Source organism: Alligator sinensis, unplaced genomic scaffold (genome assembly GCF_000455745.1).
Source record: "Alligator sinensis unplaced genomic scaffold, ASM45574v1 scaffold1094_1, whole genome shotgun sequence".
NCBI classification, from domain to species: domain Eukaryota; kingdom Metazoa; phylum Chordata; order Crocodylia; family Alligatoridae; genus Alligator; species Alligator sinensis.
The window spans coordinates 387,011-400,807 of record NW_005842562.1 but is presented as its reverse complement, the minus strand read 5'-3'; the positions used below and the strand labels follow the sequence as shown (position 1 = coordinate 400,807).

The following is a 13,797-nucleotide window of genomic DNA, read 5'->3' as shown; positions in this document are numbered from 1 at the left end:
AGTTTTCTTCTGCTGCTGTGTAGGTCTGTGTTACCAAAATTTAAGTAGATTTTACTTCAAGCAATTAGGAACTTATTTTTTAACCTTATCTTGCATGGATTGTTTCTTGCACATGAGAAGTTCTATTTGCTTTCCATATTAAATTTCAGGATTTGAACTGAATAGGCTTAACCATGCTCCATGCATTTAGTATATATTGTATGTACTTTAGCTTAAGTATACAAACAACTCCATTTGCAAAGTACACTATTCCTCACCAGACAATGCACAAATAAGAATTCAGAACTCTGAAAAAAGTAAGTTTGACAACAGCATAGAATTATTTATATAATAAATTTGTTGGAATCAGAAAGACACCTACATCAGCCATCTAGAGCCAGGTCACTTGACTTCTGAAATACTTCTGAGGGGAAAAAAAAAGACTAAAATTTAAAATGTCAGTTTTTTAAAAAAGTGTTAGAAATTTAATTTCCAAACCTCTATGTCTCTTCACCCACCATCCTGCAGATAGATTTTGCCTCCTCTGAAAACTTGTCTGAATACACCTCCTGCTCTTCCTTTACTCTTCGTTCAATCTCCTCCCGTTTGATTTTTTCCTTGTGCTTCCTGAATGGAGATTGTCCCTCAATCATTTCATAAATTAGGCAGCCGAGACCCCACCAATCAGGACTGAATGTATAGCTTTGATTGTTGATAACTTCTGGAGCTATGAGAAGAATAAAAAAAAAGATTCAGATATATTGTTCTTGAACAGTAAAACAAATCTAAACTACAGTTGCAGTTTATCTGAAAAGATGGTATAGTAAAAAGTATGGGATGCCCTTTAAACTCAAAGATTATGCTCAGAGGAAGCATTTGTCCCTTAACTGAGGACTCTTTTGCTCTTTATATTCCCCACTAGTGAGTCCCAATTGCCTTTTTTCCCTAGATCAGCATTATCCTTAATCATCTTCCCCCCCACCTTTCTTTTTAAAAATCGAGGATAAAAATGTTTAAAAGTGCCTAACTGACCACTGACTTCTGCACTTCTACCTTAAGCCTCAGTGAACCTCAGGGGAAGTCAGATGATTTGGAACGTTTTACCCAGAACGATTAAATTATAAAGGTAAATTTAAATTGAATTTAGTTAATTTATCAGAAAAGTTATTATTTTATTAACATCTTCCCACATACTGGATCTTTTCTTTCTGCTATACAATCAAGTTGGAAACAACATAGCTCTGTATGATATAGTCTTCCATACTTATTCAAATATAATATAGCTCACTGATATGGTACTACTTAGCTGAATGCATTTTACATACCCATGTATCCAACAGTTCCAACTCGCCCTTTGACTGTTTCTCCTTCTGGGATTTGTACTGCTAATCCAAGGTCTGAAATTCTGATGTGTCCTGTTTCAATTAAAATGAATTACACAAATTCAGCAACGAATACAAGTACATTAACTTTTAAAAATACTGAATTTCAAGATTTACTACTATTTTTTAATTTTACCAAAACTCACTACAAGTTGTTTTCCTCCCTTTCTCTGTATTAGAGAGAAGCAAGCCATGGCACAGAGAATGAGCTGCATTTGAGATGATGGGAAGCCTGTGGCTCAGTTTACAATAGAATACTCTGCTGAAGACTGGTTTCCATGGGTGGATCTATGATTCTGAGAAAAGCTTAAGAGTCTCCAGAGCTATGAAACCAGAGACCAGCAGGTAGCAGACAGCAAAACTGCCCTAAGAAAGGTTAGCTTAATTAATGGAACATCAAGACCATTAAGAAAGGAGAAAAGATAGTTAACACTTCTGGAGTAAAGAACAATGAGCCATTATGTCAACTGACTCCCTCAGCTGCCTGAATAGTAATACAACACCTGCTGCAGTGTGGCACAGGAATCAAAGCAGAGTACTCCTATCCTGATCAGAAAAATCATCTTCCCTGCTTAATATACACACCCCAATTTGGAGGGGGGGGTTGTATGCAAGCAAATATGGTAATAAAGAAGAGGACTCAGCATTAATGAAATGGCCTTTTTTGTCTCTCTCATGGACTCCTAATTTTCTATTCAATATTAAGTATAAAAAGAAAAAGGTTTTTCAAGCAGCAACCTAATCAGAATGAGTTTGCTACTAAATCAGAGTGAAAGATCTTTGCTCATCATTGCTGCTTCAAGATTGCAAGCTAATGAATCTTGAAAAACAAAAATCACAATGTATATTTTTTATTCCTCAAGATCTATAAAACAGGGCATGTTGCACTTCAGTTTCTCATTAATCAAGCATTCTGAAAGGAACTCAGAAATACCAAAGTTTCTGCAAAACATATCAGTGGCAATCTCATCATAGGCAATTCTCAGCAGTCAAGGATGATTGTCTTGTCTGTGGGTCCAAAGAGAGATGACAAGGCCTATCTGGGATATGTGCAGCTTGGGATATATGCATATTTCCATGTGGGGTAGGTGGCTCTGGGTTTTTGGTTTGGTCCATGACACGCTGTTTCTGCTGCTCCAACTTTTCCATCTCCCGTTATTGCTGTAAGTTTTCAAAGTACTGAGATCCTTGCAACAGACTCTTCCTCCATTTGTGGTGGTCCTGGGCAACAAGTCTCCCACAACTTGATGTTGATACTGTATTTTTTCAAGTTGGCCTTGAGGATGTCCTTGAAGCATTTTCTCCGCTATCTCCGAGTGTATGCCTTGACTGATCTGGGAGAATAATACTGGCTTCAGGAGTCTGGAGTCACACATCTGGATGACATGGGTGGCCCAGTGAAGTTGATGTTGGATGATCATCACCTCAATACTTGTGGTGTTTGCTTGCGAGAGGATGATAATGTTGGTATGGGTGTCTACCCACTGGATCCAAAGGGCACAGGCAGCTTTGATGGTACTTCTGCAGCAACTTGGTGTTTTCTGTATGTTACAGTATGGTGGGGATCATGACTGCTTGATAATCATCAGCTCGGTTTCAGATCTTTGAACACCTGTTTGCTCAGGCATCTAAAGGCTGCACTTGCACATTTGAAGCAATGCTGGATTTCTTTGATGTCAGCCTTCTGCAAAAGATGGCTTTCAAGGTATGGGAAACACTCAATGTTCTCCAGAGTTTCACTCTGAATCTGAATTACCAGAGCTGAGGACTGCTCATTAAGAGCTTTTTGATAGAGGAACTTTGTTTTCTGAATGTTAAATGTTACTCCATTTTCTCATATGCCTCAGTAAAGATGCCAATGATTGCCTGAAGGTCTGTTTTCAAGTGAGTACACACTACACCATCAACAGCATATTGGAGCTGAATGAGTGAGGTCAGGATGGTCTTGGTTTTGGCTCAGAGTCAGCTGAGATTAAACCACTTACCATCCATTTGGTAGTTTAGCTCCACTCTAACTGGAAGCTTGTTGCAGGACAGATGCATCACAGTAAGAAATATTGAGAAGTGTTGAATTGATGACCAGGGACCCAGGTTTTCCACTTCCCATGGAAAAACAGAGAAAACCACGGATTTTCCCCTTTACTAAAGGAAAATGTGGATTTCTCATTTTAATGAAAACCCATGGATTTTGCAAAGAGCTCTTTGCAGGCTGGCAGGGTCCCAGCCTGCAAGGGGCTGGGAGGAAGTAGAAGGGCAGTCAGGCGGGGGGGCCATGTGCATGTATATGCACATGGCTTCCAGGAAGCTTAGAAAGCAGCTCCTGCAGGTAAGTGGGATGGGGGGGTTCTCCAGGGGCCAGCTGACAAGCCAACAGTGAAACTGGAAGCGCATCGCCAATGGATGGATGGATTGGGGGGGATGGGGCAGGCAGGGAGATTGAGGCCTGCACTGTGAGGGACAGAGGGAGTTGGGCAGGGCTGGGACTGCTGCCTAGCTGGGTGGTGCATGGGACTCGGGGCTCAGGGCTATAATGCGTAGCTGCAGGGCCCTGACGGGGAGCGGAACAGGGTTGCGGGGCAGGAGTGGGGTGGGCTACCTGCTGCAGACTTGGGCTCCTCCCCTAGGGCCTCCACAGTCCAGCAGGTGCAACCTGGTGCTACAGGGCCCAGCAGGGCTGTGCGGGGTCTCCTTGCCACTGCAAGCTCTGCACTGTCCTTGTAACACATTTCCTACCTGCACAATAGCAGCAGGGGCAGCAGCACAGGGTTGAGCCCCTAGCTGATGCCGTCTGTGCAGTGGACACCTCACCAGGGCAGCATGGAGTTTGCAGCAGCAAAGAGATCCCTGCACAGCCCTGCAGCACCAGGTCACACCTGCTGGGCTGCAAAGGCCCAAGGGGAGGGCAGCAGGGCAGGAGCCTGAACCCACAGCAGGCAGTCCACAACCACACCATGCACAGATCTGGGGGGTACAGGTCCCCTCCGCCCCCCGGAAGTGTGCGCAGTGGTAAGAAGCCAGCCCTCCCACCCATGCCCACAGCAGGCAGGCAGCAAGGGAGAACTCTGCTGCAGCAGCCACCGTTTCCTGCCAGGGCCCTGGCCCCATAGCTCTGGCAGCTGGAGGCCCTCTCCGGCAGGGACTAAGCAGCACCAGCAGGGCCAGGGGGCTGTGGGAGGGAGTGAGGGGCCTTTCATTTTAATAATGGATTTGTGGGGTTTTAATCAGAGAATTTGTGATTTATCAGATAATTTTCAATTTTTTTTTAATCAGGGAAAACCAGGATCCCTGGTGATGACACAACCTTGCTTAAATTCCACCTTAACCTCAAAGGGATCTGTGATAGATGCATTACTGAGAGCCAGCACTTGCATACTGTCATGAAGCAGGCAAAGAATGGCAACGGATTTCAGTGGGCGTCCATACTGCAGAAGGATCCTCCACAAAGCTTCTTGTGAGGTCAAAGACCATGTAGAGAAGTTTATGTTGTTCCTGGCATTTTTCCTGAAGCTGGCAAGCAGTGAAGATCACGTCAGTTATGCCTCTTAATGCCCTACAACCACGTGGAGATTCCAGGAGGGGTTCTTCAGTAAGTGGAAGGAGACTGTTCAGGAGGGTTCTCACAATGATCTTTCTGGTGGCGGCCAGCAAGGAATCCCTCTGTAATTTCCACAGTTGGACTTGTCTCCTTTCTTGAAGGCAGTCATGATCACAGCATCCCTGAGGTCATCTGGGATTTCATCATCATTCCAGATCTTTAAGACGAGGGCATAGAGCTGTGATGTGAGCTCCTCTGCCCCCTGCTTGAAGATTGCAGTGGAGAATCCATTAGCTCCAGATGAAAGGGCACGCCAGCATTTGTGCCAGGTGCAGGGGTAAGACTAGATGGCCCACTGAGGTGCCTTCCGACCCTAGAATCTATGAATCTAAGATGGCTGGTCATTTTTCATCTGCTTGATGGCTTTCTTCAACTCATCAAGGGTTGGAGGGATTCCAAGATAGTCTCTCACTGGGTGTTGCAGAAGGAAGTTGAGAACACTTTCATCAGCAGCACAGCCTTAATTGAAAAGGTCTTCAAAATGTTCCTTCCAACAGGCATTGATGGCTCCCCTTTACTTGATCTGGTCTCCTCCATCCATAGGTGTCAAGGGCATTTGTCCTGAGTGCTCAGAACGTAAATGGCTTGAGTGGAACTGAAAAAATCATGCATATCACCGTGATAGCATGATGTTGAATCTCTTTTGCTTTGTCTTCCCACCATCTATTCATATTGCAGGTCTTCCTTTGGACCTCTGCCTTGGCTTGTTGGCGATTCAATTTCTTTTGCCTGGAGTTGATGTCGTCCTGCTAAGTATAAAAGACCTTGCACTTGCAGTCCATCAAGTCTTGGATCTCCTGGTCATGCTCATCGAACCAGTCTTGATGTTTTCTGATACAGAATCCAAGTGTCTCTTCACAGTTGCTGATGATGGTGGACTTGAAGGCACCCCAAGTCCTGCTGACATTTTCCTTCCTGTTTACCCTTCCAGAAAAAGGTGTAGCTGTGTCCTTGTTCTTTAAGCTGCCCTTCTCCCACTTGCCAGCTCTCACTCACTGCAGCAATGTCAATGTTGTGTTGCCCGAGTTCAAGCCACAATTGCGGCGTGGCACTCTAGGTATTTGCTATTAGGATTGTCCGCAAGGGTCCTGATGTTCCAGGTCCTGAAACTGATTGCATGTCTTCATTGATTTTGACCACGGTAAGGGTACTGCCTTTGTGCCAGTTCATGATTGACAGCTGTGAGTTTCCAGACCTCACAAACTTACTCCTGTTGTCAATAGTTGGTTGCCAAAGGACTTGAAGGATGTGCTGGAAAAGCCGTATTCATGGAAGACGCCTGTACGTGATTTCTTTTACTGTGGAGAAGCTGCTGCACATCAGCTTCCAAATAGTTCTTGACAGAACAGGACCTCGATCCAATGGCAAGGGGGACAAGACAACTGGAGATCTCATTGTGCTGCAGCCTTCGTCCACTTTCACAGCTGTTGAGATTCTAAATCCAACATCGTTTTTTGCCTGCTGTGCTGTCGAGGACCCAAGGCTGGGAGAGTGGGCAGGCTTATTATAATGGAAATCTGTACTCACCATATCACAGCACTATCAATGGATATATGTGGCTTTTCAAACCATTACCATCTGCTGTCCCCACCACATCCTGATGGTGTTGCCACTGATTGGTCTACAGCTGCTTATTAGTCAGAATTACTTCTATTTATTTTGCAACTAACCTTCCTGGAAGGTCATTCCATTATCCAGCACCTGACTACAGTGGATTACAAACCCAAGGAAATGCAATATAATGCATGGCAAGAAGTGGTCAAACTCGTTTCTGTTCTACAAGGCAGACCAGAAAGTCCAGGTGCACATGTTGGAGTGGGGGGGGGGGGGGGGGGGGGGCGGCAAAACTGACACTCTCACTGTGGTATGTAAGGAACAACTAAGGGCATGTCTATACTGTAACTGCAGCATGTATAGGTATATCTGCATTAGCTTTAGTAAATACAGCAGTTTTGGCATGACTTCAGTACAAACAAGCAACTTTAGTACATATCAAGGTTCCAGTGGTCTTATACAACCCAAAGTGAAGTCTTCTGTGCTGCCATGTCTTTGATGCTGTTGTTACTCAAGCTAACTAAACTAAAGCCAATATAGGTCTGCTGCAACCACACACCCTTCCAGCATGTGGACATGAATTCATGTAAGAAACAGATTTTGAAAAACCACATGATAAAAACTAGATCTAATACCCCAAAAAGCACATATCCAAATTTATTGGTTACAGTTCTATTCTCTGTCAGATGTAGTAGTTTTAGGTGTTACTTTTCAATGAGTAGGCAAAGGGTTCTCAGACATAGATAGTTAGATCTCCAGAGTTCTTTAGGGAGACTTTTTTCTTTCCTTTTTAGCACAGAGCAAGAATTTTACTGATGCAAAATATATAATTTAGGTAGAAAGTTCAGAGAGCTGACTGCCTCTCAGCACACAGATCAGGAAATAAATACAAATTTGAATGCTTCAGACTATTATTGCAAATGCAGGAGGATGTTTCTCCACTCACTGACATCTGGTGATACCATAAAATACAGGACCTAGTCTCCTGAAGCCAATTTCTAATTAGCCTCCTTTGCGCTCTGAAACAAGAACGCCTTCTCTCTGTCAGAGGCATTGTGCTCTAGAGCAGCCATGCAAGGCCACAATTTTCCAATTAAGTTGTCAGGTTGTAAGCCTTTACTTGAGAAAAAAAAATAATATTAAACTTGCTGTCTAGTAAAGTGTTAGCCTGTGGAAGGTGACTCGTTCCCATGCACCACTTTGGAAATTTACCACCTGTTTGACTTGTAAAATGAACATATATTAGTGATTTCATATAACAGTTTTCCCTCAGAATTACAATATTTATCAGTTAAAAATATTAACAAGCTTGATGGCTGAGCCCAGCTTTGAGAAAAGAGAAAAAAGCTTAACAGCATTTTTCATCTTCTATAAGGAAGAGTTAAAAGATTATTTTAACATTAACAGTATAAGAAGGGGATAAGGAAAATGAAGGTGGCATCCTGTATGGATTCTTGTTTGCAGAGAAAAATATATTTGACTCATGTCATGCATACTGATTTCTATGATTTTTCCATTCAGCCATAATATCATAATTTTAGTTCAGATATTAAAATAATTTTTATCTAGAAGAAAGTTGTGTTCACGTTGCATATAATGTTTTCTGCCCATAACTGAAGATGTCAGAAAGTGAAAATTCTGATTATCCAGATGGTATCCAATGCTTAAGGCTTGTATGAAGGACTTCAAATTCAGCTTTTTATATTTTTTGGAAAAAAGCACACTTTTTAAAGCACAAATAGGTACACTTGCCTACTAATATACTGTGATTGGTCATTGATTTGGTAAGGAAATATCTAACCTCCTTCAAAACTCAGTGTTGAATTCAGAATATATTTAACAATTTTTAATATACATGCCAGCAGGTGAAGTTTGAGTTTACTTACCACAGTCATCAAGAAGGATGTTTTCAGGCTTCAAGTCTCTACAAGGAAAACAAAACAAAAAGCCAGTCATCAGAAAGGGAAAGTTACAGCCACTATCAAGCAGAGTTTCCACAACCCGATACTTATAATCAGTTATTCTCTTTAGAAACTGAGAGTTAGGTACAAAATAGCTATAAGCATCTCAAGTTTTACAACTTCATTTTATAATATACAATATTACAACTTAACTTACTTCATCGACAGTATGTGAAGAGGCTGAGGAAAAAAAAAAAAAAAGAAAGGTCCCCTTCCCTCTGCCCTTCCCCCAAATTCTCATGGAAATATCAATAAATAATTTGGGGATTTTGATATGTTCAGTATTGTAACAATGAGTATTGTAACAAGAAGCTGACATTTTCTCTAGAAAGCAGATTCTCTTTAGAACTGTTTCATATAACTGAATACCTAGTGTTTTATTGACAAAGTTAAATAAAAAATTCTAACCAACAATAGCTAACAGTCTTCTGTACTGACAACCAAGATCAAACACATGCCAGCTACAAAAAAAAACTTTGATAACCCATTTCTTACAATAAACAAACATTCCAGAATAGCCATCCTGACCCTTTGTAGACAAGGACTTCAAAACGTCAATGAGCTCAGGAGGTTAGTAAGCGAGGCACTGAAGGACAAAAGCACTGGTGAGATGGGAGTCCAGGAAGGGTGGTCGCTCCTCAAGGGAACAATCATTCGGGCACAGAAGGGGACAATCCCATTGCACATAAAAGGGGGCAAAAGGGCCAAGAAACCGTCTTGGCTGAACAGGGAAATCCAGGAAAGCCTAGGGATGAAAAAAAGAGGCTGTGGAAGGAGGGGTTAGCTACCAAGGTGGAGTATACCTCCTTGGCTCACACTTGCAAGGAGTCAGTTAGGAAGGCCAGACAGCAATGGAAATCAGGCTGGAAACAAAAATTAAAGGGAACAAAAAGTCCTTCTCCAGGTATATAGGGAGCAAAAAGGTGCATAGTAACACAGGACCCCTACAGGACAGACTAGGGCAATTGGTGACAGATAAGAGGAACAAAGCCAAACTTTTCAATGAGTTTTTTGCTTCTGTATTCCTAAACACAGATCAAGACAAATCTCCCAGTTGGACTACAGGCAGGCACAGAAGGGACACCAGCTCACCAACAGTTAGCACCGACTTAGTGAAGGGACACTTGGAGGGGTTGGATGTGTTCAAGTCAGCAGGCCCAGATAATCTTCATCCAAAAGATGCTGAAGGAATTGGCTACTGTCATAGCAGGACCACTGGCACAACTGTTTGAGTGCTTGTGGCGCTCAGGTCTGGTCCCAGAGGACTGCAAAACGGCCAAAGTGGTCCCTATTTTCAAGAAGGGGAGGAAGGAGGATCCAGGTAACTATAGGTTGGTTAGTCTCACCTCTATCCTTGGGAAAACCTTTGAAAAAATTACGTATCACATTTGTGGGAGTCCAGCAGGAAAAACAATGCTAGACAGCAACCAGCATGGGTTCATAGCAGGTAGATCCTGCCTGACTAATCTTGTTTCTTTTTATGACCAGGTCACAAAATGTTTAGATGCAGGAGTCGAGATTGATGTCATTTACTTGGATTTTAAAAAGCCCTTCGATATGGTGTCTCACCCCATTCTCATAAATAAACTAAGTGGCTGTGGCATAGATGATTACACAGGCAGGTGGGGGGCAAATTGCCTTAGGGTTCAAACCTAGAGAGTGGTGGTGGGTGGGTCGGCATCAAACTGGAAAGATGTGGACAGTGGGGTCCCCCAAAGCTTGGTCCTTGGACCGCTGCTGTTCAATATCTTCATCAGTGACCTGGATGAAGGGTGTGGAGAACACTCTGTCCAAATTCACAGATGACACCAGATTATGGGGCAAAGTAAACACGCTAGTGGGCAGGGAATAGATTTAAGCGGATTTGGACAGGTTGGAAAAGTGGGCAGAGCAGAATAGGATGCAGTTTAACAAAGATAAGTGCAAGGTACTGCACCTTGGGAGAAGGAATCTCCAACACACATACAGACTGGGAGATGACTTCCTAAGCAGTAGGCCTGTGCAAAGCAGCAAGTATTCACTTTGGATTCGGATTCGGTGATTCGGAGGGACAGTGATTTGATCTGGCGATTGAAATCACTGTCCCGATTCGATTCGGCCGAATCTGAAGATATTCAGCCATAGGACTATACAGGCAGGAAGTGCCGGTGGGAGCAGCTGGACGAGCCCTGGCTTGAGGCAACAGCCCCGGGAGAAGCCGCGGCTCCCCTGGCTGCCACCCCGCCGGGGTGAGGCAGGCAGTGCTGGCAGCCCCGATAGGAGTCGCAGGGGCTGGGGGGAATGATTGGTGAGCCGAGGTATCGAACTGGGAACTGGGAGGAAGCCCCTGTTTGTTCCCACAGCTCCTGGTTCAATCCCCCCAGCCCCCATGGCTTCTCCTGGGGCTGCCAGCACTTCCTGCCTCACCCTGGAGGGAGGGCAACTGGGGGAGCAGCTAGACGAACCACAGCTTGGGCTGGCAGCCCAGGGAGAAGCCACAGGGACTGGGGGGAATGACTGGAAGCTGGGGGAAATCGAACCAAGAACTGGGGGGGAAGCCCCTGTTAGTTCCCTCAGCCCCCCTAATTATTCTCCCCAGCTCCCAATCATTCCCCCCAGGCCCCACGGTTTCTCTCGGGGCTGCCACCACTGCCTGCCTTGCCCCAGCGGGGCAGGGGCAGCCGGGGGAGCAGCCGGACAAGCCGCAGCTTCTCCTGGGGCTGCCGGCTAAAGCTGGGGCTCATCTAGCTGCTCCCCCAGCTTAAAAGACTAAGAAGGTCAGGGAGATCAAGTCGCATAGGAAGTGTGGAATCCATTTCAGTTTTGAAAAGAGAGAGAGTTAGTTATTTGAGACGAAAAAAAGAGAAAAGGGGAAAAAAGAGAAAAGAGAAAAGAAAAAGAAAAAGGACTGTACACATTTTAGGCCAAAACTTTACATTCATTATGAACTGAAATAATCTCCTTGAAACACAGGCACACAAGTACTCCATTCCAAACACAACTCTCCACTAAATTAGGATAGTATCTTTCCTGATACTGATTAAAGCCTACCCATACTTAACCACAAAGCCTGCTGCTTAATGGGTTTTACAATTCACTTCTAGCATGTTTTTAGCACTTAGTAGCCCAACACATGCTGGATTTTAAGTCCCATGTGTTGGAATACATGATAAGCTCTAGGCACGGTGATGTGAACTTTGGAGCTATCAATAGTTCACTGGCTAAAACATGCTCTCTCTTTTTCTTCTTGGGCTGTTATCTAAGGCAGAAGCCTTTTCTTTTGGCAATGGCAAGAGCTGCCACTCCTGTTGAAAATGCAGACCCCAAGTCAGTCAAGTGGAACGACCAACACATCAAAGAATCAGAGAATCACAGCCTGACAAGGCACACAGGTTATTTCCTCTAACTCTCCTTTAGGATAAAGTTATCCTGCAGCCTTGACAGCGATTAGACTTGTGTGAAGTGGCAAGTATTCGATTTGGATTCGGCTGATTCGGAGGGACAGCGATTCGATTCAGCGATTCGAATCACTGTCCTGATTCAACTTGGCCAAATCAGATCTGAAGATTCGGCGCCGCTTCAGAGATTCGACCACAGACTAAACAGGCAGCAGTCCTTGATGCTGGACACAGCTGCCTTCAGCTGGTAAGTCTGTTGTGGTGGGTGGATGGGGGAGGGAAAGGGGGTGGGGAGGGCAGATCAACGCCCCAACAGCGAGTGAGGGATTGGGGCTGGGACAAGCTGCCCAGCCAGGGTTGGGGGTTGTGGGACTCGGGGAAGGGGGCTCATACTACCAGTCTGGAAAGGCATAGGAGCGAGAGTGGGCATGCCCCAGATCTTCATGGGGTGGGCTGGGCCAGGCTGTGCTCTGAGAGGCTAGCCTCAACTGCCCACCATCAGGCTGTCTCTGCGGAACAGATGGAGCTAGGGTTGCGCTCCAGGCAGCAAGTCCCCACTGCTGGGTTGCACTCTGCAGGGTGGGCAGAGCCAGGGCAACTGGGGCTAGCCTCCCAGAGTGTGGCCCTGGCTCTGCCTGCCCTGCGGAGTGCAGCCCAGCAGCAGGGTCCTGCTGCCCAGAGCACAACCCTGCCCAGGGAGGGGGTGAGGCAGCTCACGCTGCTGCATGCTGCCTGTCTGGGAGCTGCTCGTGCGGCGGTTTGTCCGGCAGCTCTTGCTGCTGCTCTCACTGCCGGTCTGGGAGGGATCTGTGCAAAGCGGGCAGGGCCAAGGCTGCACCAAGCAAAAGGCAGAAGGTGCTGGGAGCAGGGACTATGCCCCATACACTGCTAGCCCAGCTGGTGTGGGGCCAGTGCGAGACTGAGCCCCTGTGCTGCCTCCGGACAAGCAGTGCACAGCAGCAGGAGCTGGCCTGGTCTCCCCACACCTCACAGATAAGCAGAGGCTTCACCCTGGCTGGGCAAGTGGTAGCAGGGCATGGGGGGGGAGGAGCATGTGGCCCTTGAAAATGCACTGCAGCCCTGCTCTGCCGCCCACCCCGCCCCGATCCAGAGGCACATATTTCCCCCCCCCCACGCCCTGCCATTGCTCGCCCAGCTGGGGTGAAGCCACTGCTCATCCGGGAGGTGCAGGGAGGCCAGGCTGGCTCCTGCCACTGCGGACCACTTGTCCAGAGGCAGCGCAGTGGCTCAATCTTGTGCCGGCCCCGCACTGGCTAGGCGAGTGGCAGGGGGGTATACCCTCTGCTCCCAGCACCTTCTGCCTTCCAGCCAGGGCCCTGGCCCCACCCCGTGCAGATCCTGGGGCATGTGCCACTGCCCCATGCCCTCCCGGACTGGTGGCGAGAGCAGCAGCGAGAGCCACTGGACAAGCCGCCACACAAGCAGCTCCTAGACTGGTGGCATGAAGTGGTATGAGCCACCCCACCCCCTCCCTGGGCAGCGCTTGCCCCAGGCTGGTTCCCAGCCAGAGACCCAATCCCTCCCTCGCTGCAGGGGCATTGACCTGTGTCCAGAGTCTTCAAGAACTGCTGCCTGTTTAGTCTGTGGCCAAATCTCCAAATCTTCACCGAATCTTTTCTGAATCGATTTGGAGGCTTCCAATTCAATTCAGAACTTTTAACGGGTCTCCTGATTCGATTCAGAAATCTGGCTGCTGAATAGGCCCAAATCTCTTCCAAATCGAATCAGCTACCAAAGCCCTAACAGCAATGCTACTCTCCTCTCCCTGCTACTTAATGAGGTTTTGTTTTGTTTTAAAGTGAAACAAAACCAATTGTAAAGAAAAGAGAATTAAGCTTAGTTTCACCTCTGGATTCAGGGAATTCTAGCCACAAATAATAAGTGAAGTGTCCTAATTAAGAAATTACATTGGACTAAGACTGTCTTGT

At 45.9% G+C, this 13,797-nt stretch overlaps 1 protein-coding gene across 1 annotated transcript in view; it reads right to left on the bottom strand.

The window, feature by feature from the left end:
* The window catches only part of GRK4 (G protein-coupled receptor kinase 4), an 87,735-nt gene that overhangs the window by 13,003 nt on the left and 60,935 nt on the right, over positions 1-13,797 (bottom strand). The window contains exons 10-12 of the mRNA XM_025214078.1: positions 8,397-8,434; positions 1,305-1,394; positions 498-706 (exon numbers count right to left, since the gene is read on the bottom strand). Coding sequence (XP_025069863.1) covers positions 498-706; positions 1,305-1,394; positions 8,397-8,434 — 337 coding nt within the window. The remainder of the gene's footprint in view (positions 1-497; positions 707-1,304; positions 1,395-8,396; positions 8,435-13,797) is intronic.